We start from the raw sequence: 27318 nt of genomic DNA on the forward strand, positions 1-27318 counted from the left end.
GGGGATCTTTTGGGAGAAGAAGAAGAAGAAAAAAGAAGATTGACAACAGTTGTTAGCTCAGGCGCCAATCTTTTTTTTTTTTTAAGACTTTATTTTTTTCCTTTTTCTCCCCAAAGCCCCCCAGGACACAGTTGTATATTCTTCGTTGTGAGTCCTTCTAGCTGTGACATGTGGGACGCTGCCTCAGCGTGGTTTGATGAGCAGTGCCATGTCCGCGCCCAGGATTCGAACCAACGAAACACTGGGCCGCCTGCAGCGGAGTGCGCGAACTTAACCACTCGGCCACGGGGCCAGGCCCGGCGTCAATCTTTAAAAAAAAAAAAAAAAAAAAAAAAAGAGCAAAGATGTTACAAATAAAACCGTAAAAAAAAATAACAAATGATACTAGCAAATACGTAATCCTTCCACACCAGAAACTGTTCTAAGTGCTTTACATATATTTACACATAAGTAAACATGTTTGCATTGGCTGAAAAGTGGTTATAATTCCATGGCTTCTGAGCACTGAGTTATGGAGATGAGAGAAAGATGAGGCTGGGAGCAGGAAGGAGGGTGGGGATGGAGAAAAGGGGACAAGCTAGATGTAGTTAGTGCTTGCTGTTTGGCAGGAAGCCAGGGACAGGAATACGGTGCCCCAAGACGGCGGGGCAGCCTCTACGAGCGGGTTTGGGGAAATACATTGCGTTCATCAGGCAGCACGGTCTCCTCTCCCGAGATGGGGAATGGGGCAGAGTTAGTGGAGTTGGGGCAGGTTGGCCAGCCAGGAAGTTTTCGGTGGATCCCCTTTCTCTACTGCCGGGGCTGCCCACCGACTTCTCCACATCCCTCCGCACCATATCCTGTCTCCTGGGCTCATGAGTTGTTTTCGTCCTCTTCGGCTGTTGGACATTTGCTGATGGTCCCCGAAGTTTTCGGCCATGCCGGCAGAGAGGAATTGTGCCACGTTCCCTGGGAGGGCGCGGGGCGGAAGCGGAATCAGCGATGCTGGCGCCGGCGGCCGGGAGGCCAGGAACGGAAGCGGAAGTGGCGGCGGAGCCGGCCTGGCCTGGCCTGGCTGCGGGGAGGCGGCGGGCGGGCGCGATGGCGGAGGCCGGGCCACAGGCCCCGCCGCCCCCAGGCACCCCAAGCCGGCACGAGAAGAGCTTGGGACTTCTCACCACCAAGTTCGTGTCGCTTCTGCAGGAGGCCAAGGACGGCGTGCTTGACCTCAAGCTGGTGCGGCCTGGGCTAAGGGGCAACAGGGGGGATGGTGGACCAGGCCTGGGCCGATAGAGGGAACCCCCTGGGGCGGCCCAGCCTAGCCCCAGAGAGCAGGCCGCCATCTGTGTGCTTTCTCACAGGAGGGAGGCCGGCAGCTGTTTCATTCATTCGGCCGAGGCTATTGGGCGTCAGCTATGTGCCAGGCTCGGGGCTGCAGGTGCTCGTCCTCGTGGCCCTCCCCAGCTGGTGTGGGGAGAAGAGCATCAGAACATCAGTTCAGGCTGTGCCAGGCCTCTTCCTGCCCCACGGTCCTGAGTTGCTGTAGTGCCTGGGAGGAGGGTTGGGGCCCAGGCCACCCCCTTTCCAGACCACTCCAGAACAAGTCTCCAGGTAGCTGGGAGTACACCTGAGAGTGAGGCTGAGCATCTTCCGCTCTGTTCTGTCTGCCAGGCAGCTGACACCCTAGCTGTGCGCCAGAAGCGGCGGATTTACGACATTACCAACGTGCTGGAAGGTATCGGGCTGATTGAGAAAAAGTCCAAGAATAGCATCCAGTGGAAGTGAGTGGGGGAATCTGGGAGAGCAATGGGATATCCTACCCAGAAGTGTCAGGGGTGTGGGGTGGAGGGTGCAGAAGAGAGCAGGGGCCATGGGACCCCAGCGTTCCTGGCAGCCCCTCTCAGCCCTACTCCCTGGGCTCAGAGGCGTAGGGCCTGGCTGCAATACCCGGGAGATTGCGGACAAGCTGATTGAGCTCAAGGCAGAGATCGAGGAGCTGCAGCAGCGGGAGCAAGAACTGGACCAGCACAAGGTGTGGGTGCAGCAGAGCATCCGGAACGTCACAGAGGACGTGCAGAACAGCTGATATCCTCCTGGCGGTCCCTGCTCCCAGGGAGTGGGTGAGGGGCCCTCTAGTCCAGCTAGGTTTGCTCTGTGGTACCCTAGGCCCTATCCCTCTTGGGAGGATGCTCCTGCAGCTGCTGGCCAGGTCCCAGCCTGGGGCTCCCTCCTAAGAGCCCCTCCCTATCAGTCTTGGTCTGTGATCCCTCCCCATGTAGACCCCAGGGCCCAGGACTTTCTCTGAGGGCTTGTCTATCAGACCTCTGCTAAAAAGCTGGATCTTCTCTGTGGGCTGCCATCTGTCACCATAGGCAGGGCATCAGCCGTTCTCCTTAACCCCCACACCTTGGCCTACGTGACTCATGAGGACATCTGCAGATGCTTTGCTGGTGAGCAGAGCCTGGGTAGGGGGTGATCGGGTGGGACTGGGCTGAGCCACAGCCCTGAGCAGTGGGCTCAGTGCCCAAGGAGAGTTCTGTCTCTTAAGAGGGTTCCTGGGGCCTGCCTAGAGAGGAACTGGGCAGGGTAAGTCCTGGGTTTGAGGGTCGCTGGGACCCTGTGGAGGCCAACCATACTGAGAGGGTGCAAGAATCCTGGGCTGGGTCGTTGGGTCAGCCCCCGTCTGTACTGTCCCTTGGGTTTGGCTTCTCAGGCATGACAGAGGCTTAAGGGGGAGAGTGTGTGTGCACACCTGTGCATGCTTGTATGCAGGGAGCAAGGGTGCCCACTTCCAACCTGCAGTTAGTTTAGTTGCATTGTGGATACAGAAACTGTTCCTTCTCCATCTTGCGTTTCCCAGACTGGTCCTGGGGAAGGGATGTTGGCCTTGGCCAGAACAGCTACACCTAGGGAGCAGCCCCGTCAATTGAGAAGTGAGATGCCCAAGGCCAGCAATCTTTCGCTTCACATGTTTGAACCCAGATTTCCTGGTTCCTGACCTCTGGGCTCTTGGGAAGAGAAAAGGTTTAGTTCTCTGTCCCAGCCACTGTGGAGGCTGGGTAAGGTCTACTGTCCAGCCCCTCAGAGACCATGATCCTTATTCCAAGGGACAGACCCCCTATTCCCGGCTCAGATTGAGCCCATGGGCCCTGACCCATCCTCCTTGTCATTCTAGGAGACACCCTGCTGGCCATCCGGGCCCCGTCGGGCACCAGCCTGGAGGTGCCCATCCCAGAGGTGGGTGCTCAGCCCAGGCAGGCGGGGTTGATTGAGGGCGGGTGCTGGCTGTGGAACCCGATAAGTCCCGGGTGGGGCAGGTAGGGGGAGGCCTGGGGTTTGGGGTTATCTAGGAGAACGGGCAGCCTGGGGTGGGAGAGGATACTGTGGCCCTGGCCCAGGGTCAGGCAGGAGCCAAGCCTGCTTCCACTTCTACCTTTCCCCCACCTCCAGGGCCTCAATGGGCAGAAAAAGTACCAGATTCACCTGAAGAGTATGAGTGGCCCCATTGAGGTGCTGCTGGTGAACAAGGAGGCATGGAGCTCACCACCCGTGGCAGTGCCTGTGCCACCACCTGAAGATCTGCTCCAGAGCCCACCAGCTGTCTCTACCCCTTCACCTCTGCCCAAGCCTGCCCTGGCCCAGCCCCAGGATGCCTCACGCCCAAGCAGTCCCCAAGTGACCACCCCCACCCCTGTCCCCGGCAGCACCGAAGCCCAGGGGGTGGTCGGTCCAGCAGCTGAGATCACAGGTGAGGCACGACGGGCAGCTGGTCATAGGGTGATCTCTGGGGCCCAAGAGACAATACTTCTGTGTTCTGGAATGCCACACTCAGAGTTGAAAAAGACTGTGGGGATTGTCCTTTTTTTGGCTCCCACCTAACTTCCCTTTGGTATGGCATCAAATGAGCCCTTTTAACAGGGAAGCTCTGATTGTGTGAAAGGGCATTAGTGGTGGCAGTTTTCCCCCAGATCCACCTATGTCTCACTTGCCCTAGCAGCTCCTCTTGAAGTGTGGCCATGGCAGCCATGTGGTCCGTGAGTCCCTCTCCTGCAGACCTCATGCTCGTCTCTTTCAGTGACTCATTTCTAGGTTACTTTTTTGGAGGTGACTGGCAGTGCCTAACTCTCCTTGGGCCCAGGAACTAGGATTGTAGTCATCCTGGCTGTGGATTCTAGCATGGCCAGGTTCAATATCCCACTTCCTGCCCCCATGTGACTGGGTTCGGGGGATGTGGTTGCAGTGAGTGGTGGCCCCGGAACCGATAGCAAGGACAGTGGTGAGCTCAGCTCACTCCCGCTGGGCCCGACATCACTGGACACCCGGCCACTGCAGTCCTCTGCCCTGCTGGACAGCAGCAGCAGCAATAGCAGTTCATCTGGACCCAACCCTTCTACCTCCTTTGAGCCCATCAAGGCGGACCCCACAGGTGGTGAGTACTTGTTCCCTTGGGAGCAGGGAGAACCCAGCCTCAACCAGTCCTAGGTCAGAAACAGAATTGGGCCTGGAACCAAGCTCTCCTGTCTCCTCAGCCAGAGCTGGTCAGCCTGAGGGCCAGCCCCCTGCCATCAACCCCTACCTTGATGCCAGAGCTGTGCCAGCCAGGGTGAGGAGCCTGGGGTCCAGCTTAGTGCTGGTGTCCCTTTGTCCCCCTTCCGGGGCTGACAGAATTCACTGGCCCTCTCTCAAGCTCTGCCTGCCACCCTTTGGACTCAGGTCTCAAGAAGGCATAAGCATTCTCTTAGGGAAGAGGCTGTGGTATGGCCCTCAGGCTCTAAAGGTGGGGCAGTGCCTTCCCAGGAGAGGCGATGTCATCTGCCTGGTGTCTCTCTATCCTGCAGCTTGAGTGTTTGCTTCTTCCAGGACGTGTTCTCTTCAGCCCACAAGCACTGCTAAGTCTCTCCTCACTCAATGACACTTCGTCTTCTGTGTTCCCCTCTCTCACCTTCTCTCTGTCTGGACTCCTTGGAAAAGTCACCTCTCCTCCATTCCATATCTTGGTCTCCTAGTCACCCTTCAGGTTGCAGCAGTCAGGACCCCTGCACCCCCCCACCCCCAACCAGTGCTGCTCTTGATAAGTTGCCCAACCCTGATTGCCACCTCCAGCAGCTTTCCAAGCTGATTTGTTCTGTGCTGTCTTGCTCCATGTTGATGCTTTTTTTCTCCTTTGGCATTAATGATGCCAGCTCCTGGCTCTTCTCTCTCACTGTCTTCTCCTGATCTCTCCCTGGCGCTCCCCTAATCATTGGCGCTTCCCAGATCGCTGTCCCATTCTACATCTGTGGGGGGTCCCCAGTTCTGGGTAGATGAATCCCCAACTTCGTCTTGCTTAGGTCTTTTGCCTGAACTCCAAGCATCTGTGTCCACATGCCTTCCCCTGCATATATCATGGGCACTTCATTTCCACATGTCCTCAACTGAAACTTGCCTTTCTACTTATCTGCATACCCTTCCATTGGCCCTAGTCACCCAGGCCTGACACCTGGGTGTCATTCCAGTTCCATTTCCTTCTCCCTTCTCTTTCTGCTCCCCACCCCACATCAGGTAAATGATTTCTGTCCCAGATATCTCCCATCACTGGCCTCACGTAGCCTCAACACTCAAGATCACTGCCAGCCACCTCTATCTTAAATTCTTCAGCCTCCTCGTCTTTATCCCAGCTGATGAGGATCTGTCTGAAACGCAGCCAGACTGTGGCATTTCTCTGTTTACAAAAGTACTTTTAACAGTTCCTTAAGCCTCCTGGATAAAACCAGAGCCCCTACACCTGGCGTATGAAGTTCTTCGTGATCCAGCCTCAGAAATCCTCTCCAGCTTCTCTTTCCTCTGTTTCCCAAGTGCATCCTCCCGGTCAGACCTTTGTAGCAGAGTTGTCACCCTGTAGCATAGTCCCTATTGAAGTGTCTGCCGCCTCCTCTGCCAGGTGACCCAGCCTGTTGTGTGGTCTCTGAGCCTGGCACTGAGCAGGTGCTCAGCAAGTGTGGGGATGGACAGGGCATCCTCCATCAGACAGGGTATGCCTGCTAGGAGGGGTCTGCTGCCCTTCTGAGTTAGAAGGGCTGTATCGGTCACCTGCAAAGGGCTTTTGGTACCCTGGGCTCAGCACTGAGGAATTCGGATCTAGCAGGGGAGACTGACAGACAGTGCCAGCTTGGCCTGGGTCAGGGCCTACATCTCAGCTGTGTGGAGCCCCAGGGTGGGTGGTATAGGATCTGAGGAAAGCAGGGGCTAGAGTGGGACCAGGCTGGATCTCTGTGCCCTTGAGCATGGCTTTTTTGCTTTTTAGTTCTGGAACTCCCCAAAGAGCTGTCAGAAATCTTCGATCCCACACGAGGTAGGGCTATGTTCCTCCCTGGGGCTAGGGTAAGGGGCATAGCCCATTGGGTCTCACGGCTGTTTTCTTGCCCTTCTGAGGACCTGTTGTTATGCTTGGTACCTAGGCAAAGAGTAAAGTTTCTGATGGGTGGGTGGGTGGGTGGGTGGGCATCGCCTTCATGGGCTTTGGTGGGTAGAGAGGCAGGAGCCAGAAGGTAACTGAGCTTTCCTCCCTTCCCCAGAGTGCATGAGCTCGGAGCTGCTGGAGGAGCTGATGTCCTCAGAAGGTAGGTGGCCCAGGAAGGTGGGGGATGGGTGTGGGCAGGGGGTTGGGTGGCTGCTGGGTTGGGCCTTGGCCAGCGGCCTCAGCCTGGTGCTCTCTGCAGTGTTTGCCCCCCTCCTCCGCCTTTCTCCACCCCCTGGAGACCACGATTACATCTACAACCTGGATGAGAGTGAAGGTGTCTGTGACCTCTTTGATGTGCCTGTTCTCAACCTCTGACTGACAGGAACATGCCCTGTGTGGCTAAGACACAGACTGTCTGACCTAGGGGCTGCCTGGGGACCTCCCCCAACCCCACCCCTACACAGCTTGAGAACCACAGACTCATGGCTTCCCCAGCCTTCCCTCACTGCACAGTTCTGGCCACAACTCCCACTCCTGCACCAGCACCTGTATTGTGCTGGGAGAGCAGGGGAAAAGGGCTCAGCCCCCTCCACTGTGGAGCCAAAGTGTTTGCCTCTCCTTTTCTGGGGTCTTCCTCCACTTCGTGCCCTCCCAGAGCCCTGGCTCAGCTGCCACCCAGTGGCACAGAACCGAGGACCTGCCATCACCTCATCGGGCAGCTTGTCCAGCCCCACTGCCCTGTTCCTGCCAGCCCCTCCCCCTCTCAGGAGGGAAGCTGGGGTGGCACTGGACACTTCCCAGCACCACCCCTAGCTTCCTTCACTTCTCTCGACCCCCTGACTCTACAGCTCCTCCTGGACCTCTCATGTGTCCCCCTTCTGCAGGGCCCTCAGCCCTGAGAACCTGTAGGTGGTGGTGGGGGTGCTAACAGGAAGGAACAGAGGTCTCTAGCTAGGAATCTGGGCGGGTGAGTCCCTGAGGATTGGCCCAACCTCCCACTATCCCATAGCACCCCCTCTTGTTTATTCATTTACCCTCATTTAGACCCATTTGCAGAGATTTAGAAAGATTTGCAGTAACGAATGGATTCCTATATAAAGATTATTTTTATACTTTTTGCAGCAAAAGAAAATTGTAATATTTGTACAGTGTCCAAGTGAATAAAGACCATGCCTAAGGCTCTCTCTGATCTGGTTCTTTCGGGGCCCCTCTCTGGGACTGTGCTGGATTGGTGGTGGGACTGGGTGGGTCACCTTGCTGGAACGGGAGGTGTGTTGGCGCAGGCAGCCTGTCCTCCCCGCCCCAACCTGCCGCACCTTGGGGTGGGGCGGGGCCGCCTCTTGGGGGCGGGGCAGGGCAGGAGCTGTCCTATCCTACTAGCCCCGGGACTCCAACCCGGAACTAGCTTCGGCTCCCTTGGGAAGGCCGCGGCGCCTGGCCGGGAGTGGAAGCCTGGGCCGTGAGTTTGGGCCACGGGGGCTAGGCTGCGGACAGAGGGACGCCCTCCTCTCCCAAGGGGCCCAGGCCAGGTGCGCCCTTGGCGGGAGGTTGCACAGCCTGGAAAGTGCAGGGCCCCTGTCCTGGCTGGACCATGGCTCCTCCGCGGAACGTGGTGAAGATCGCCGTCCAGATGCGTGACGCCATCCCGCAGCTCATCCAGCTGGACCAGGTCACCCGGCCTGTCTGGCCTCCATCCACCCCACCGCCCACCTCTGCGTCGCCCCCTTCCCCTCGGAAGAGCCCATCCCACCCCTCCCCCCGGGATCCTTCTCAACTCCTTCCCATTCCTGGCCCCATGAGCGATCTCTCCACTTGCAGGCAAAGCCCCTGGCCGCTGTGTTGAAGGAGGTGTGCGACGCGTGAGTGCCGGCCTGCCAGGCTAGGGGGTGGGGGAAGGGCAGGAGGGAGGTGGCGCCTCCTACATGCCTACTGAGCCTCCACCGTCCCCAGGTGGAGCCTGGCTCACTCTGAGCGCTATGCCCTGCAGTTTGCTGATGGCCACAGGAGATATATCACTGAGAACGTGAGTCCCATCTCCCACTCAGCCCCCACAGTCCTCTCTCTGACCCCTTCTAACCTGGCCCTGATTTCTCAGACTCATCATCCCACTGACTGGAATGTAATCTTTTACTGACTCCCAGATCCTGATTGACAACCCCAATTAACCAATCCTCAGACTTCTTCTTGACTTCTCTCCCTTTTCTGCTGTCTTCTCCAGAACCGCGCAGAGATCAAGAACGGCAGCATCCTGTGCCTCAGCACTGCCCCAGTAATGCCTTCCCGTCCCCCCGACCCACCCCCCAGGCCCCACCCTCATTCCCTGCCCCTCTGCTGTGCCTTCTTTGTGCCCGGCTGCGCCTCTGCCCTAGGTCTGGAGGCCCCAGCCAGATGCCCGCAGTACTCCACCTAGTGGACACTCAAGTCCCCACACCTCTAGTTCCCACTCCCTACCTCTATCCGGCCTCCTCACCTCTGCTCCTGCCTCCGTCCGCTGCCAGGACCTTGAGGCTGAGTGGCTGTTGGGTAGGCTGCAGAGTGGGAGTCGTGAAGTGCGCCGAGAAGCCCTGCAACACCTCGTCCTGCTGGCCCCAGACATGACCTTTGCTCAGGAAGTCATCAGCCGTGATGGGCTTCAGAGACTAGGCACCATCATTGAGGATGGGGATGAGTGAGCACCGGGCTGTGGTGGGTGATGGACATGGTGGGGCTGGGGGTCCCGGTCTGGCCCTGCTCAGCCCCAGATGTCCCCCCAGCCTAGGGGAGGTGCTGGCTCTCACACTGAGGACCTTCTTGGAGCTCATGGAGCACGGTGTGGTGTCCTGGGAGACGCTCAGCATCCCCTTTGTTAGGAAGGTGGGTAGGCTTTTCTAGGGGCAGCAGGTGCAGGAAGTGGGGTGGTGTCAGGGTCTGGCCTTCCATGGTGGTGAGGCAGTGACAACCCCTACTCCTCCTACAGGTGGTGAGCTATGTGAACATGAACTTGATGGATGCATCTGTGCAGCCCCTGGCCCTCAGGCTGCTGGAGAGTGTGACCTTGAGCAGCCCTGCCCTGGGCCAGTTGGTCAAGAGCGAGGTGCCACTGAGTAGGCTGCTGGTGCACCTACAGGTGTAAGTGTCTGAGGATGGGGTACAGATGAGGGGAGCAGAGGCAGACCCTAGATGACTGGCTGAGCCCTCTTCTTGCCCCAGGATGAACCAGCAGCTGCAAACCAAGGCCATGGCACTGCTGACAGCCTTGCTGCAGGGGGCCAGCCCTGCTGAACGTAAGGTGAGTGTCCATCTAGTGGCTGGATGGGGACAGCAGCTAGTGGGCACTATGTTCCATCCTGGGCCTACAGGGTAGGTGCTCATGGTGGGGCTAAATCATCTAAGTCCACTTCCCACCCACCTCAGGACATGCTTGACCAGCTGTGGCAGAGAAACCTTCGCCAGTTCATCTACAAGGTAGGAAGGATGGAGCCAGGCCGACCCTTCCCCACCCCCCATCTCCCAGTGAGCCTACACTCACACCCATGGATTGGCTGTCCTCCAGAACATCATCCATAGTGCAGCACCCCTGGGCGACGAGATGGCTCATCACTTGTACGTACTGCAGTCTCTTACACTGGGGCTGCTGGAGCCACGTATGCGGATGCCACTAGACCCCTATAGCCAGGTGGGTGCCTTGAGGGGGCACAAGGCTGGGGGCAGCTGGAGCTTGGCCTTCAGTCTACAATTTTGACCCGTCCCCACCCAAATAATGACCCCCAGGAGCAGCGGGAGCAGCTGCAGGCCCTGCGCCAGGCTGCCTTTGAGCCGGAGGGGGAGTCCCTGGGCACTGGGCTGAGTGCTGACCGTCGCCGATCCCTCTGTGCCCGCGAATTCCGCAAACTGGGCTTCTCCGTGAGTGACCCCTACCTAGCTCCCCACCCCTGCCTCAAGCTGGGGCTGCTGTTGTTCCAGAGGGCTGGGAGCCTTCCTGAACTGCCTGTCCCCCTTCCCCCAGAACAGCAACCCTGGGCAGGACCTAGAGCGTGTACCCCCCGGCCTGCTGGCCCTGGACAACATGCTCTACTTCTCCAGACATGCACCCAGCGCCTACAGCAGGGTCAGTGATGGGGCAGGGTGAGATACAGCAGAATGCCTGTCCACGCAGGGTCCCCATGGGCTTAGTCATGACTCCCGCCATTCTCTGCTCCCACTACCCCAGTTTGTGTTGGAGAATAGCAGCCGAGAGGACAAGCACGAGTGCCCCTTTGCCCGGAGCAGCATCCAGCTGACCGTCCTGCTGTGTGAGCTGCTCCGAGTCGGGGAGCCCTGTGAGTGGGACTGGGAACAATGTGTCTGGGAACAGGGGACGGAAGGGCAGAGAGGGCCAGGGGCTGCACACACTTTCTCCCTGAGCCCCTCCTGCCCCCCCGCTCCAGGCTCCGAAACAGCCCAGGACTTTTCGCCCATGTTCTTCGGCCAAGACCAGAGCTTCCATGAGCTTTTCTGTGTGAGCATTCAGCTGCTGAATAAGACCTGGAAGGAGATGCGGGCCACACAGGAGGACTTTGACAAGGTAGGGGGGTGGGAACAGGGAGACCTGAGGCAGGGCAAGGGGCTGTTCTGGGTAGGGGCCCAGAGCTCAGGCCCTGAGCTAAGCTTGGGGTGGCCCCAGGTCATGCAAGTGGTGCGGGAGCAGCTGGCCCGCACGCTGGCCCTGAAGCCCAGCTCTCTGGAGCTCTTCCGAACCAAGGTGAACGCGCTCACCTACGGGGAGGTGCTGCGGCTGCGGCAGACCGAGCGGCTGCATCAGGAGGGCACACTGGCCCCTCCCATACTGTGAGTTGGTGGGGATGGGTCCAAGTCCTAGCCCTCACCTCCCCTGCTGCCCCATGGGCCTTGCCCCAGGTCAGTCCTGGTCAGCAAGTCCCCTCCCCCCACCCAGGGAACTACGGGAGAAGCTGAAGCCAGAGCTCATGGGCCTAATCCGTCAGCAGCGTTTGCTCCGCCTGTGCGAGGGGACACTCTTCCGCAAGATCAGCAGCCGGAGGCGCCAGGGTCATTGAGTGGGCAGAGGAGGGCAGAGTGTGGTTGGGTTGGGGTCAGAGCCCCTCTCATCACTCCTTCCCTCTTCCTGCCCACAGACAAGCTGTGGTTTTGCTGCCTATCCCCCAACCATAAGGTGCTGCAGTATGGTGATGTGGAGGAGGGTGCCAGCCCACCTCCCCCTGAGAGCCTGCCTGAGCAGCGTAAGGAGGGCAGGGGCAGGGGTCAGACACCTGCTCTCCCCAGACCGCCCCACGCCCCTGGACCTCCTCAGGCTCCAGTGGTTAGCCCAGCCTTCTTCCTGCAGTCCCTGTGGCCGACATCAGGGCACTACTGACAGGCAAGGACTGCCCCCACGTCCGGGAGAAGGGCTCCGGGAAGCAGAACAAGGTGAGTGTGGTGGGGGCTAGGGGCTCCTTCCTGCCTGCCCCTGCCCTGCTGCCTGCTCAGTGCTCCTGGCTCCCTTGCTTCCCCAGGACCTCTATGAGTTAGCTTTCTCAGTCAGCTATGACCGCGAGGAGGAGGAGGCGTACCTCAACTTCATTGCCCCCTCCAAACGGGAGGTGAGTGTCTAGGCAGGCTGAGCCAATTTGGGCAACTGGGCAGGGGAAGAGACGGGCAGGTCCTCATGGAGCTGGCCCTGTCTCCAGTTCCACCTGTGGACAGATGGGCTGAGTGCCCTGCTGGGCAGTCCCATGGGCAGTGAGCAGACACGGCTGGACCTGGAGCAGCTGCTGACCATGGAGACCAAGCTGCGGTTGTTGGAGCTGGAGAACGTGCCCATCCCTGAGAAGCCACCCCCCATCCCCCCACCCCCCACCAACTTCAACTTCTGCTATGACTGCAGCATCGCTGAACCTTGACAGTGAGGTTGGCCAAGGACCACAGCTGCTGTCACTCCAGTGGCCACAAAGGGTGGAGGGTGGAGAAGCTCAGACATCCTGATCAGCAGAGGCTTCAGCAGAAATAAAGTCTGCTTGGCTCTTTGGCATGTGTTGAGTCAGTTCTGAATCTTGTGGGCCAAGCCTGCCTTCAAATTTAGCTGGCAAATGAGATGGGGCATCAGGCCAGAGCCACAGTTTGGGCCTACAAACCTGGGCAGCTACAATTGAGGGGCTGGTATTCTGAAGGAGGTGGTGGTAGGCTGGCCCCGTTGCCCTTCCCAAGATGAATCCTCAGCCTCCCTCAGTGCTGGGCCTGCAGAGAGGGATGGCTTGAGGTCTGGGGGCTGCCAGTCAGTTGAGGGAGAACTAGCAGGGCAGGAGGCACTGCTCAAAGTGGACGCCTTCCTGGGCAGCATTAACAGGGACCTAATCTGGGAGTCATTTTCCAGAAAGTTCCTGACAGTCTGAGCTCAGTCTTCAACCCTGCTTGGCCCTGCCCTGTGATCTCTGTGGGATTTAGAGGCCCTCTGGTGAGAGGCTTGAAGGGAGAGATATGCAGTTGGGCCTGCTTTGTGCTGAAGGGCAAACTCAAGATTCCAAAAGATGTCCCCAGGCTGGTGGGTGGATGTGGGCTGATTCTAACTAGAGGGAATTCAGTGCCAGAAGCCCTGCATTCTGATTAAAAACCAATGCAGGAGCAAGGGTGGGGTGGGGGCCACACACAGGCCAGAGCCCCTGGGGGCAGAAGCCACTAGGAGTGTTGGGCCCTGCTGGAGGTCAGGCTCAGAGGCTCAGAGGTTCTGGTCCAGGACCCCAAGTCTCTGAGGCAAAGAGGAGCACACCAGCCCACAGGACCCACAGGGTAGGCTAAAGGCTGCCACTACCCTCTGACCTCCTTCTCCATGCCTTTCACTCCCTCTCCTTCCCAATGCCTCCTCAAATATCTTTTTTAACAGTGTTAACCATCAACATATTACCTTGAAAAGTGATGAAATGGCACCTCCTTTGGAGAATGTGCTGGGGAACACTTGCATCCCCTCTCCCCAGCTATGCTTCTGACTTGGGCATCTAGGGCCCAACATGCCGATTTCCTGCATTCAGAGACTTCCTACCATACTTGGAATAGTGTGCTATCGAGTTCAAGGTGAAAATGGGGAGTGGGGATGCCAGATGCAGTTAAGTCTCCTGATACTGTCAATTCTTTCTTCTCAATGTCTCCAGTCCCTTGCCCAGGCCATCATCATCTTGACAAGAACCTCTTGACTTCCTGCCTCCTCTCTTGCCCCTCCAATCTTCTCAATACTAGCTACCCCAACTACTTTCTCAAATGTGAAGCTGCTCTGATTACACACTCACACACACACCACCCCCATCCTGTATTCTTCAATGTCTCTCTCTTGTCCATGGGATAATGGTCATGGTACCATGATTGAGCAGAGTTGAGGTAGGTTGCAGACAAGTTGTGGTTTTAGCCTTTCCAACAGAGTGTCTGTGGCTTGCAGGGTTCTCAGTGCTTGGTCTAAGCTGGCATACTCTCTACACCCTGTCAGGGCCTGGACCCTCCCCCTCCCCCTTCAGCGCCAGCTCTGGCCTGCCCATGTGCATCTCCCCAGTCCCTTCTGTCTGACTGCCCTCTTTCCTCTCTTCTGCTCATTTTTCATGGCCTTGGTCCTTGACCTCCCAGGCTAAGTTCATTGCTCTGCTGGGCTCCTGGTCCCAGGTGCTTGTTTCTCTATTTGTGTACACCCTGCACACTGGACTGTCTCTGCCTGTTGGTTAATTTGCCTCCCCATCTGGCCTGGGGGCTGGAAGGGCTCTGTCACCTCTGAATCCCCACATAAAGCACAGTGACTGTGGGCACTCAGGCAGCCCCTCTAGCTACTCCTAGAACTGAAGAACAGAGAGATGGATATATGGAGGGCCAGACGAACAGACTGTTTCTCAGAGCTGCTGTTGAGAAGTCACCTGCACTGTTTAGGTTGGACGAGTGACCTCTAATGACCCTTCCTACCCAGAGATGCTATCTTCTTTTTTTGTTGTCCTTTTTTCCTGAAGACAGCCTCATTGACTCAGGGATCCTTAATCAGCATGCTCCTGGGGTCTGGCTGGGACAAGTGCACACAGATGTGCCTTTGCTGCAGGACATGCCCTTGAGCTCGTGCTGGGGAGAGGCCTCCCACCATGTAGGGAAGAAGCTGGGACCTGCTGGAGTGTCTGTGTGGCTTTGGACCAGGTGTGAGGAAGAAGTGTTTCCCTCTGGTGTTTCCTCCACAGTGTCTCTGGGCTGGGCTGCTTCAGCTAAGGTGGGGAGGGGAGGGGTCCTTTAGTCTGAGAACTTCAGGCAAGGAGGTAAAAGCTGGAATTTTTAATTTGGTTTGGGTTTACAAGACTGTGGCTTAGCTGCTAAAGCTCACTGCTGGCACAGGGCTGGTAGAGCTCCTGTAAGGTGAGGCATGGGCCTTAGGTGTGAGAAGTGGGCAGGGCAAGAGGCACAAGGTCTGCTCCCCACCAGCACCATACCCAGCCCACCTGTGGGCCTGGCCTCCTCACCCAGGCCTGGCCAGGAGAGCAGGACCTGGCATTTCCAGGGGCCTGTGGCAGCAACCTGTAGCTAGAAAGAAGCTCCTGCTGGGCTGTGGAGCAGACTGGGGCAGAAAGCCCCCTGGACTGCCCTGGATTAGTTCCTGCCCCCACCCCCATCCTAGAAAAGGGGTTTATAGCTTGGGGAAGGGGCTCTGGGGTATGTAGCAGAGGGCAGCAGGAGGCACTGAGTCAAACTCCAGGTCAAGAGGCCAGGGCTGGGGACTCTGGAGATGGAGACTGCGCCCTAGGGCTGGTTACTGACCTGGCCTCAGAGGGTTAGGATTAGATCACTCTCTCCCAAGAAGCAGGATTGGAGCAGGTCACCTGGGGCAGTTGGGCTTGGAAGCACCTGATGGCAGCCATGCTGATACCAGGACACACGGTCACATCTAACATCTGGAGCTGCTTGCAATGCCTGCCTAATGGTATCCAGTGTTCTGCAGGGAGGCCACTGAATAAGTGCCTAACCTGGCATGAGGCCCTAGCCTGACCCTGCACTGTGGCATCATCCGACACACGCACTGCTCCACGAGCTATGTGCAGCTGGAGAGGCTGAGGTGCTGCAGCCTCAGCCAGAAGCTGGCTGCCTGGGCCCAGCCCTTGTCACTGACGAGGCTGCAGTGACTCAGCACCAAGCACTCCAGGCTGGGGTGGCCCCTGCCACAGCCACCAAGCCCTTGTCTGTGAGTGCTGGCAACAAGCTCAGTGACAGTTGCCTCAGCTGGGGGAAATAGAGCCCCTGCAAGGATGGGTGGGGGGTGGGAAGTATAGTATGGCATTGGAGCCCAGGGTCTGGAGCCCTTCCAGGTTCCCCCACCCCTAGCCAGAGGAATGGCCATAGGGAGCAGAAGCCAATAAGAAAGGAACTTTTTCCAACCAAAAAGTGGGTCAGCCCGGGGCCCCTGGCTCCAGACCCAGCCCCTCAGGCTATCCACACCCCTCGCCCCACACCTTGGCCAAAGTGGCATCAGTCAGCTTGCTGCAGACTATGAGGTCCAACTCCTGCAGGGCCTGCAGCATGAAGGGGCCCTGTGGTTGGGGAGAAGGGTCCTTGGGGCCCAAGGCCTGATGCACCAGCTCTCAGTATGACTCAGGAAGAAGCCCTTACTTAGGTTTCTCCTGAGTTTGGCCCTCAAACGCTCCTAGAGAGAGACTTGAAAGGGCAGGGCAACTGAGCCCAGGGACCACCCCACCCTCTATGACCTTGAGGGTCTGTCACTTGGGACCCCAGGCTACTCACTTGGTTCCTCCAGCCCCCAAAGCCCTTAGTCACAGAGCTCCTTGCACCAGGCCAGGCGCAGGACTGAGAGGTGGGGGAGGTAGGCACGGATGGCCTGCAGGGTCTGATTGGTGAGGACCACACAGGAGGATAAGTCTAGCACCCTGAGGCTTGGGCCCACTGCTGGGATCAGGGAGAGCACTGAGGCATCCTAGGAGGGAAGTGGAGAAGAGAGAGAGTAGTGGAGAGGTGGCTTGTGCTCGGGTCACCAGGATTAGCAGAGGTCACTAGGAAGGTTCTGCCTAAGGTTCTAGCCCCACAAGCAATAGGGAGCTACCAGAGGGTCCATGGAGGGAAGCAGCATGGTCCCTGTGCTGGTGAAAGGTCAGCATGGAGAGGGTGGGCCATGGGGCTGGGACACCAGGAGTTTGCTGGAAGACAAAGGCCTAGATAGGCTGGGGCTGGAAGGATGCAGGTGGAAATTTCTAAGGTGTACGCCCTGCCTATGCTCCCAGCCTCTCCTGAAGGGATGGGCTGATGCAACCCCCTGATCACAGCTTATTGGAACAGCAGTGGACATCTGACACTAGCTGAGCCAATCAGATATGCTCCCTCTAGAATCTGAAGCAGAACTGTGAGGTCGCCATGGGCATAGGGCTGCCAGGAACAGTTGGGGTGAGGGGAGCAGAGAAAGCTCATTTGTAGAAAGATGCGGAGACACAAGAATGCTCCAGAGAGAATAGCTAAGAGACACACAGTGGTAAAGGGAAGATGGAGGGGCAGGGGAAGAGAGGTGCTTGTGGGGAAAAGGTTGAGAGATGGTCTTTTCAGGTTGGGAATGCCCTGGTCATATTGATAGGTTCAGGGAATAATCCACTACAGAGGGAGAGACTGACATTGCCAAGACAGGGACCCCGTCCAGACGGACAGGCTGATCCCTCTTGAAGGAACTGGCTTCAGCCAAGAAATGACCCTGCTGCTCCCACATCCCATTATGTCCCACAGGCCCTGCCTAAGCACCTTCTTCTGTGTAGCCTCAGTGCCCCTTTCCTGTAGGGCTTGGTTCTGTCACCCTGTTCACCAGAACACCTGCCCTCAGGGCCCCTCCCCAGACTGCAGTGGTCACTGAGCACTTGGCATGTGAGGCGTGTGCCACCTCATGGGCTGGGCTACCCTGGTCTCTTGGACCTGGACCTCCCAGTACTTGGGCCGCCAGTGAGACAGCAGCACTGTCTGTCTAGGCTCCTTTCCCCTTCCAGACTGTGTCCCAAGTTCAGTTGTAACTACTATTCCCTGGACACTCACACCAGGCAGTTCCTCCCTGGTGCCACACGCCCAGTTCCCCCAGCCCCCAGCCCTGGTGAGGAAGGAAGGGGATGGTAGGCTCACCTTGAGTGAGGAGCAGTAGGCCAGGCTGAGGGAGGCCACTGGGGGTGGAGCTCCGCACCCCGAGCACAGGGCCTGGGCCAATTCCCGCCTGCTCACCATGTCCAGGCTCTGCGGCTCCCTCCCGCCTGCTCACCATGTCGAGGCTCTGCGGCTCCCACAAGCCCCCCAGGGCTGTGCATCCCGCATCCGTCAGCCACTGCAGCTTCCTTGGGCTCCCTTGCTGCAGGTGCCGCAGGCCGAAGCTCCCAGCCAAGAGTGCCCCATCAGCCAGTTCTGAGCAGCTGCTAAAGTCCAGGGAGGTAAGGCCTGGTTGCTGGTGGCAAAGGGCCAGGGCCTCTGTGGAGAAGTCCCAGCAGCTGCGCAGGCTCAGCTCCTGCATCTGCAGCCCGGCCACCTGGCCCAGGGGCTGCAGGGCCTCCAGTGGAAAGCCAGTGTGAGTACTCCTTCACGGATCACAGCAGGTAGCGGAAGGGGTTGGGAGGGGGAGGAGTCCTGGGGGCAGACAGAGCCCCAGGCTGGGCCCAGCTCGTAGGTGACGCCAAGTAGTAGGCCAAGGAGAGGCGCTCCAGGCTGGGGGCACAGCTGCTGAGCCAACTGAAGCTGAGGTCGGCCTGGTCCCACAGGCCAGCCAGGTTGAGCTCACAGAGGCAGCACCACGTCTGCTGGACCTCCTGTGCCATCTCGGGCTGAGCCAGCAGCATGCCTGATGTGAAGAGGCTGTTGCAGCCACTGAGGTTGAGGATATGCAGGGACAGGCAGCCAGGTATCAGGGTCATGAAGAATGCCTCCAGGGGGCTGCCCTCACTGAGGCACAAGCTCTGCAGGCGTGGGCCCAGGTGGTAGGCAACAGCCTGCAGCACCTGGTATGAAGCTGGCAAGCCATCCCAGTCTGAAGGCAAGTCACTGGCATGTCAGGGAAGGGCCCTTTCACAATGGGGACCCACTGTGGTGTGTAGTGTTGTGTGTGGTTGAGGGGGTACTGGTGGGAAGTGGGAGCTGGGAGGACAAGTCACACTGGGGCTCAAATGGGATGACTATGAGGGGTAGGTTAGTGATGGATGGGACTGGATGCCTACAGCGGGGGGACAGAGTGGGGAGTTGACATGCTGGGCACAGGAGGGCTGGGAGGTAGCCTGGAGGAGACCCAGCAAAGACCCTGGTGGCAGGAGGACAAAGTATGCTGGACTCCAACCTTTGGGACTTTCAGAAGGTGGCTCTGAGACTCAAGGACTCAGCTCCGACTCCAGGGACTCAGAGCTTGGCATCAGCTAAACAACCAGCCTCCCCCACTTTCTCGAGAGCATATAAATAGCCCTCAGAATAGCTGAAGGCAGGAAGAAGCTAGGCAGGTGTCCCTTACCACAACCCCCTGTGGCCCAGGTGCCAGTGGTTTGGGGCAGGCAGTGAGGCCTAGATCCCCTGGTGGCCTGTGTCGTCTCAGCCACATGAATGTTTACAAAATTGGGTTGTGTGTGTAAATGAAAATGCCTGCATGCACGTGTGTGTGTGCGTGCATGTGTGTACGCCCTAACACATGTGGGCCCTGCAGGCTCCAGAGTTCAAGATGTGCTTGTGATCCCGGCAGCTCATCTCTGGAGAGTCCATCTACCCATCTAGGTAAGGAAGGAGAAGCCTCCCATTTCTGTGGGTGGGAGCTAAAAGAATGGGTCTCAGAGGCGCCGAGAAGGTGAGCTGGCCCTGCTGTACAGGAATAGGGGAGCACATGGTTGCAGTGAGGCGGGGCTTGGAGGTGAGCTCAAGGCTAAGTCATTGTGAGAATAAGCTGGCTTGTGTAAGAGTTTGGGGAACCCCAGTTTTCATAGAACCTCCCCTGATTTTGTGCCAGAGGGAGCCAAAGGGAAGTTGGTACAGGTCTGTGAGAATAGATCTGGGGGAGGAGGGGGAAGGGACTTGGCTTCTAAAATCCTAGCCCCATTTCTCTATTCCTGACGGATACCCAGCTTGCAGGTAAGTGGTACTCAAGGAAGGCTCTTGTTTGAATGTATCAACATGATCCTGATGCAGGAAAGCAAGCTCTCTGATAACCTGTCCTGTCAGTAACTGCAAGAAAAAGCTGGTGTTCCCTGCTTGTACCCCACAGAACATCATCAAAAGGGAATCAGGAAGGTAGAAATGACACATAATACGCACTCCTGCAAGATACTTATCCCAGGGAGACACATGGAACTCATGCTTCTGCCACAGAGAGAAGCAGCCACCTTGGCTGTCATCCTGGGAAGGAACATGTGCTAAGAGATGGGGACCAGCTGCTGGCCACTTCCACAGGAATCAGAGGTCAAACCAGGCTCCCTTTCCAGACCCCATTCCCGGAACAGAATGTGGATGAGAGGAGTACTCCCCACAGCTTCCCTCGTGGACACTGGGAAACAGGGGGGGAGTGGGGACTCCCAACGGCCTGGGTCCCTCTCTCAGATTTAAGGAGAGCTGGGGAAGATCCTGGTGTCTGAGGATGGGGAGGGTGATGAAAAGATCAGGGAGGAAAGGTAAAGCAGGCCTCCAGCTGTTTAAAGCCCTGCATGACAGATGAGGCCATGTGATGATGAAGAGGTGAACTATGACTGGGGGAGTGCAGAGCGGTGCTGGTTGCCAAGGCAGCACCGGCCCCCACCAGTCACATGCCACCCCCGAGGGCCCTAGCTCAAGCAGCCTTTAGTCTCCTTTCTTTCCCTTCCTTCCAGAGCCTCAGCAGCCAGGAATGTTCTCCTCTCTCCCAGTGTCTCTCTATGAACAGGTAGACAAACAGCCCAGGGAGGGCACTCACAGTCAGCCCAGGGTCCAAGTCCAGGGCTGGCTGGTGGCAGCAAAAGCCATCAGATAAAGGGGCAGGGGCCAGCCTAAAGGACTTCCAGCTATTGGTGTGTGTGTGTGTTGAGATTTGAGACTGCCTCCCTGCTCCCCATGATTTTTCTTGGTGGGGAGGGGGCAGCCTCTAAGCTTTCACCCAGGTGGTCTACCCTGGACTCAAAGGGCAGAAGCCCAGGAGCAGCCTTTAAGGGATATTTATCACCTGTAGGGGGCAGAGCAGCAGGCAGAAGCAGGCTCCTGGGTTCTGATCTTTGGCCCCAGTGTAGTAAAGTTCTCCTTCCCAGGCCCTAGGAAGATGCTTCCGGATGCTTCAAGGGTACCCGTTGCTGCGCCAGCCACCCCATACACAGGGCCTAACCAGCCCCCAGTCTCCTCCTTTCCCAGCGCTGGCATCTGAAGAATAAATACAAAATCATTCGGGAAATGCCCTAAACCTGCTAAAAGTGACACATGTCCCTTGACTGTGAGAGGCCAGGGTGTCCTTGTACCTAGTGAAGCCCCAAACTGAGACTGCAGGCCTGTGTGCAGACTTGGAAGGCCATCTGACAGAGCAATGGCCCTCCTGTCTGCTGGTACAGGAATCCAAAGCTAACACGCTTGCTCTCCAGGAGACGTCTGAGAAAATGTATGCCCTGGCAACCTGGGCCTTTGGTCTCTAGAGAGGAGTTAGACTTCAGGGGTCGTTTCCAGAGGCTCCTCTGGACCTTTTCTTTTTCTTTTGAGGAAGATTAGCCCTGAGCTAACATCTGCCACCAATCATCCTCTTTTTGCTGAGGAAGACTGGCCCTGAGCTAACCTGTGTGCCCATCTTCCTCTACTTATATGTGGGACACGTGCCACAGCATGGCTTCATAAGCGGTGCATAGGTCTGCCCCTGGGACCTGAACTGGCAAACCCTGCATCGCTGAAGCAGAACGTGCGAACTTAACCACTGTGCCACAGGCGGGCCTCCGGGCCTTTATAAACACCTCAGGCAGAAGAAAGCAGCATCTGAGCCATCCTTTGTTCTTCACAGTGACCAACACAGCAGCCGGCAGCCAAGGCTCCCCCCATAATGGACGAGGCCTGGGTGTGTGAATGGGGTGCTGCCTTTGTCTACCTTATTTGAGAAAAATCGGGATTAAATGGGGGCAGGTCATGGGGGAAAAAAGTCACCAAGTCACGCATCCTAGCCTGGCCTGATGAGGGATAGGCCTCAGCTTGGCCTTGGTGAGCCAGAATCTTCCACTGCACCTACTAGCTGGGGGCACTACCTCCTTAGCAAGCTACCCACACCTGGGCCCTGGGAGATGCTTCCTGACAATAGGGTTCTGCACATTGCTCCCTGGGTTGGGGTGGTGGTAGGATGTCAGCAGGGCCCTAGATGCCCAGGAACCTGTGTCATGGTCTCCCAGGGCTCACAGCCCAGAAAGGTGGGGGAAGGCTGAGTTTTGCAGAGGCACAAAAAACCAGTCTTTGTCAACGTTCTATCTGGAGCTCACGGTTAGCTGGAGCAGCTCCAGCTCTAAAATGGTGGACTCCACAGTCCCAAACTCTGACGCTGGCCTCCTTCTCCTCACTCCCTTATTTCTATTCCAATCTCACCTCTACCCCAGGGCCTGACTGCCCACTTTGCTTCTTCTGCCCTCTCTTTCTTTGCCGGACTCCAAGAGGCCTCTCCCCTGATTACTCTCCTTAGGGTCCTGGTGGCCTTGGCCCCTTCATGCTGCTGTGCCCATTTGTCTTGCCCTCTGCCTGGTCAGGGATGATGCCTCCTCTGGGTGCATGCTGGGGATACAGAATTCTGCCTGAAGAAGCCATGGTCTCCCCTCTTGCCCATGCCATCAGCACTGGCTTCCCCCACTCCCACCTCCTCCCCACCTCTGGGCTCTCTTCTGATCCTCCCCAAGATTTCTCCCCAAGCCCTGACACTACTACAGTATCCTCCGCTCCCTCCAGCCTTCTCAGAGATGACCTGTTCTGTTTCAACAAGAAACCAAAGCAGGGGCCAGTCTGGTGGTGCAGCGGTTAAGTTCGCACATTCTGCTTGGCGGCCCGGGGTTCGCCAGTTCGGATCCCTGGTGCGGACATGGCACCTCTTGTCAAGCCATGCTGTGGCAGGCGTCTCACATATAAACTAGAGGAAGATGGGCACAGATGTTAGCTCAGGGCCAGTCTTCCTCAGCAAAAAGAGAAGGATTGGCAGCAGATGTTAGCTCAGGGCTAATCTTCCTCAAAAATAACGTTAAGGGGCGAGCCCGGTGGCGCAGGGGTTAAATGTGCACGTTTCGCTTCAGCGGCCTGGGGTTTGCCAGTTCAGATCCTGGGTGCGGACACGGCACAGCTTGGCACGCCATGCTGTGGTAGGCATCCCAAGTATAAAGGAGAGGAAGATGGGCATGGATGTTAGCTCAGGGCCAGTCTTCCTCAGCAAAAAGAGGAGGATTGGCAGCAGTTAGCTCAGGGCTAATATTCCTCAAAATAAATAAATAAATTAATTAATTAAATTAAAAAAAGAAAAGAAACCAAAGCCATGGGGTGGGAAGGTCCTCCCTTTGCCCTGTCCACATCCACCAGTCGACTCCTGGCAGGGCCTGTCCTAACCTCCTTCCCTCACCTGCTCTTTGGTTCCAGGCAACTCCCTTCTGGCCTACTAAGCCTGTCCCCTACCTTCTCCCCTGGGAACCCTGAAGTCTTGGCGTTCCCATTGCTCCTTCCTCAGAGTCCACAAGCACCTCACAGTCTAAAGCAACAAAAAGCCTCCCTTGCTCCTGCACCCCCTCTTCTCCCCTCTCCTCTTCCTCCCTTTCCTGCTACAGTCACGCTTCTTGGAAGCACATGGTACACCCATACCCACTGTGGCCACCTATTTACCCCTTGCCTCACCCATTTCCCCTCCACCACTGCCCCCAAAGAATCACTCATTCCTGGACACAGCTCCCCTCCAGCAAGGTCATCAACATCTGGGGGCTTCTCTGCAGACCTCCCACAAGTGTCCTCCCTGTCATGCCGCCTGCTGTGGATGGCCAGTCTGCCCAATGCTTTCTCCCACCAGGGGTCCTGCGACTCTGCTGTCCTGGCTCCCCTCTTACCTTCTAGCCTGCCCCCACCCACCTCTTTTGGGGTCACCAAAGAAGAGAGAGACTCAGTGCAGAGACGAGTGGGCTCTCCATGATTTGTTCCACTCCACACACACACTCTTTGTTCCCCTCCATGCCCTCCATGTGCAACCTGGCAGACTGCACTTCATCCCATTTGCGGTTATGAACTACTTTATTTGTGGTTCACATCTTTTTCCAGAATGGCAGACCCTGGGAGCTAGTTACCTGATGGATCTTTCTCAGACACACAGATGCAACATGCCCAAATCTGAATTCACTGTCGTATCCCCCAACTCTGCCCCTTCTCTTAAATTCTCAATGCCCTCTACCAATTCACACAAGTTGGAAATCTGGGAGTCATCCTAGAGTCCTCCCGCACTCCCCACATCCACAATGACCAGAGTCCCTTCCATTGATCCCTTTGATCTACTGTAGTCTGTCCCTCTGCTGTTACCTCACTGTTTCTGCCTTAGTTTACGTCCCATATTGTCTGTCAGAAATACATTACAGCAGCTCCCTCCTTATCAGGGTCCTGGCCTCCAGTCTATCCTTGGTGTTGTCACCAGGGTGATCCTCACAAAAGGCAAATTGACAGTGTTCTTCAGACCCTTTGGTTGTTCTCCACTCCACAGGATGCAGGCTGAGCTTCCAAGCCCTTCTCTGTCAGACCCCTGCCCACCAGCCCCAGTTTGCCATGCCCTTTCCCCCTTCCTCCCCACCCCCAGCTCTGGGAATGCCAACTTCTGACCATTGTCTCACGCTGCCATGCCTCTGCTCAGCTGCTTTTTCTGTTGGAGCAGGGGGAGTTGTCTCACCCCTTACCTGCTCCCATTTGTCTATTTAGCAAATATTTGTTCCTTCCTCAAGACTCAGCCCAAGCATCCTCTTCTCCGTGAAGTCTTCTTTTCTGAATCTTTTCTCTGCATCCTCACTGGGCCTCACAAGACTCTCAAGACCGCCTCCTTTTGGCTCATGCTGTCTCCCTCTCACTGCCAGCTCCTGAGTGCTGTGTCTTCCCCAGCCCTGCAGCCCCAGGTCCCAGCACGGCGTAGGCACAGACAGGCAGCACCAAAATCTGAGTGAGTAAGGCCTCTCCATGTGTCTCTGGTAATTTTGTCTTCCTTCTGTCCTGTGCATATTCCAAACCTCTCTGCTGAGGCCCCGGCCTTTACCTCTTTCTCAAGTTGCCCCTAAGACAACTTGGCCTCCAAATTCATGTAGCAAAGAGGCTACGAGCCTCTGAGGAACTTCCTCAGCAAATGGCTCCACATTGCCACCCCCCACTTCCTGAGGAGGAGAGGTGACGTCCTCTCCATCCTGTCCAAGACCAAGCCTTGTACGCTGAAGCCTGTCTCTGCCACCACCTCAGGTGGCATCACCATTCCTGACCTCTCTCCTCCCTACATTCACCCCTCCTCTAGTGACTCCCTTCAGCATATAAACATATTTGAGATTTCTCCCAGTTATAATCCTTTTGTTGAGCCCACCCCAACCTCTCATTACAGTCCCATTTATTTCCTTCCTTTCGTGGGGAAATTTCTTGCAAGTGAGGTCACTCTCTACATTTCCTTTCTTCTCTCATTCAGTCCTCAACCCACCTGGCTTTTCTCCCCAGACGCCAAATGTTGCTGAAGCCATTGGTGACCTCCCTGGACGTCAAATGTCATGGACTCTATCTTTTCTTTATTTTCTGGATTCTTTGTGGGATTTGACACTGTTAGTCACCCACTCAACATTTGAAATGCTCTCCACCTTTGACTTCCGGCCCTCCTCTCTCTGGGATCTCCTCAGCCTCCTCTGTCGGCACCTCCTCCTTTCCATGCCCTTGGACTGGTGTCCTCCCCTGGGGCATTCCTGTGGCCTGCTGTTCCTATGGCTCTTCATGCTCTCGTGGGGGGAAGTTACTTATCCATGGCTTCAACTTCTACTCATTCTTTAATGACACCAAATCTGTATTTATTACCCAGACCTTTCTCTTGAATTCCTCACTCAGTAATCCCATTACCAACTAGACCTCACCATCTCGATGTCTCACACTTCAAATTTTCAGCAAATCCAAACCAAATTCCTTTAGACACCAAGCTCAATGACACTGGATAGATAACTTGACAATAGACCCTACTTATATACACACACATTTAATGTGCTGCAGCAGAGGATTCTGACCCAGCGGGGAAGGGAAGAGTCTATGAAAATGGTATTTGGGCTATTTGAAAACTAATCAGTTTAGCTTCTTACCTCATAGCATAAAATAAATGTCACCAATAAAAAAAATTAAAACAAAGATTCAAACCAGAAAACAGAAGACTTTTTCTGTGAACCTAAAAGTGCTCTAGAAAATACAGTCCATTTAAAAAAAAAAAGGAAGAAAAATCTGTGTATATTTATCAAATCTCTGAAAAGACAAGAGATCTCTAAGTTTAAAAAACAATGGAGGAAATAAGAAAAGCATGTTCAGAATCAACAACATAGACATTTAACTTCCGTATCTCATAGATAAACACATATTTATAAGTCAAATTAAAAGGCAAACATACTAGGAATATATTCAATAAATACATAAAGGATTAATCTCTTTAATGTAGAAAAAGTTCATACAAATGGGTAAGAAAAACACTAAGACCCCAGTAGTTAAATGGATAAAGAACATGAATAAACAAAAGAGGCAAATATAAACGGTCAGCTAATGAGAAAAACTGTTCAAGCCCAGTATAACAAAGAAATCAAAATTAAACAAAGAGTTATCATTGCTTGCCTTGCAAACTAGCACAGACGTCTGCATTCACCTCCTAGCCGGGCTGTCTCCCTACACTCTGACTTGCCCTCTCCAGTCCACTCTGCACTGCAGTTCTAAGACACAAATCACACTGTGTCACTCCCCTGACTTAACATTCTTTTACAGGCTCCATGAGGGAAATCAAGAGGAAGCCCCACTAACATTGCCTGGCACACCTGCCAGCTTGCAGTCTGACCCCTTTCTAGCCTCATCTTCCAGCACTTCTCCCACACGCATCTAAGTTCCAGTCATATGGAACTTCTGTGGTGGTTTCCAGAACTATTTCACACCTTGGTGCCTTCATCTGTGCTGTTACCAGCCCTGGAAGACCAACCTTCATCCTTATCCTATTCCTTCAGGAAGCCTTCCCTGATGCTGCCCGTCTCCTCTGGATGTCCTTCTTCATGTTCCAGTTGCACCTCATTCCACTGTTGCAGCACTGAGCACACAATATCATGATCACTCACATACTTGTCTTTCCCCTTCACTGGACTATGAGCTCCTCGGGGGAGGGGACCATGTCTTAGTCATCTGTATAGTCCCAGCACTGTATGAATATGTATGCATGCACGAACAGATGGATGATGTAGAAGCAGAGCCATGAGCAGGATGAAGTGAGAGACAATTGAAAATGGGCCAGCTGAGGGGGGGCACCTTACCTCCTGAAGGGCATTCTGGGCTGCACAGTACCAAGCCCGACCCATGAGGGAGGCCTCTTTTCTGATCTGACAGAGGCAGGAAGCTCAGAATATATGTGAGTATCTGAGGGAAAAAGACAGGACACTGGGGGCTGTTAAGAGTTGGGAGGCCCATGGGGCCGGCCCGGTCGTGCAGCAGTTAAGTGCCCACGTTCCACTTCGGCGGCCTGGGGTTCGCCAGTTCAGATCCCAGGTGTGGACATGTCACGGTTTGGCAAGCCATGCTGTGGTAGGCATCCCACATATAAAGTAGAGGAAGATGGAAATGGATGTTAGCTTAGGGCCAGTCTTCCTCAGCAAAAAGAGGAGGATTGGCAGCAGATGTTAGCTCAGGGATAATCTTCCTCAAAAAAAAAAAGAGTTGCGAGGCCTTTGGAAACTACTCCAGCTGATGGTACAGTAGTCCGAGGGGACTAGAGCCCTGGCTTCTAG

General features: G+C 55.9%; 2 protein-coding genes and 1 pseudogene across 2 annotated transcripts; 2 read left to right on the forward strand and 1 right to left on the reverse strand.

Annotated features, from left to right (window-relative positions):
• The first annotated feature begins 987 nt into the window (after positions 1-987).
• E2F4 (E2F transcription factor 4) lies at positions 988-7600 on the forward strand. The gene is made up of 10 exons (XM_046680518.1): positions 988-1215; positions 1651-1760; positions 1903-2064; positions 2386-2429; positions 3155-3216; positions 3430-3727; positions 4220-4408; positions 6263-6310; positions 6534-6578; positions 6678-7600. The coding sequence occupies exons 1-10, from the start codon at positions 1081-1083 to the stop codon at positions 6791-6793; spliced, it is 1209 nt and encodes a 402-aa protein (XP_046536474.1). The 5' UTR covers positions 988-1080; the 3' UTR covers positions 6794-7600.
• Positions 7601-7713: 113 nt separating this feature from the next.
• ELMO3 (engulfment and cell motility 3) lies at positions 7714-12416 on the forward strand. Its single transcript, XM_046680515.1, has 20 exons — positions 7714-8087; positions 8237-8277; positions 8369-8441; positions 8637-8687; positions 8917-9086; positions 9172-9271; positions 9375-9526; positions 9608-9686; positions 9812-9862; positions 9951-10073; positions 10169-10300; positions 10404-10505; positions 10608-10716; positions 10825-10961; positions 11061-11224; positions 11331-11443; positions 11530-11634; positions 11739-11821; positions 11908-11994; positions 12082-12416. The coding sequence occupies exons 1-20, from the start codon at positions 8010-8012 to the stop codon at positions 12292-12294; spliced, it is 2163 nt and encodes a 720-aa protein (XP_046536471.1). The 5' UTR covers positions 7714-8009; the 3' UTR covers positions 12295-12416.
• A 2750-nt stretch (positions 12417-15166) lies between these two features.
• On the reverse strand, positions 15167-27090 carry LOC124251154 (leucine-rich repeat-containing protein 29-like; annotated as a pseudogene).
• Positions 27091-27318: the final 228 nt, after the last annotated feature.

Source organism: Equus quagga, chromosome 13 (genome assembly GCF_021613505.1).
Source record: "Equus quagga isolate Etosha38 chromosome 13, UCLA_HA_Equagga_1.0, whole genome shotgun sequence".
Taxonomy (NCBI): Eukaryota; Metazoa; Chordata; class Mammalia; order Perissodactyla; family Equidae; genus Equus; species Equus quagga.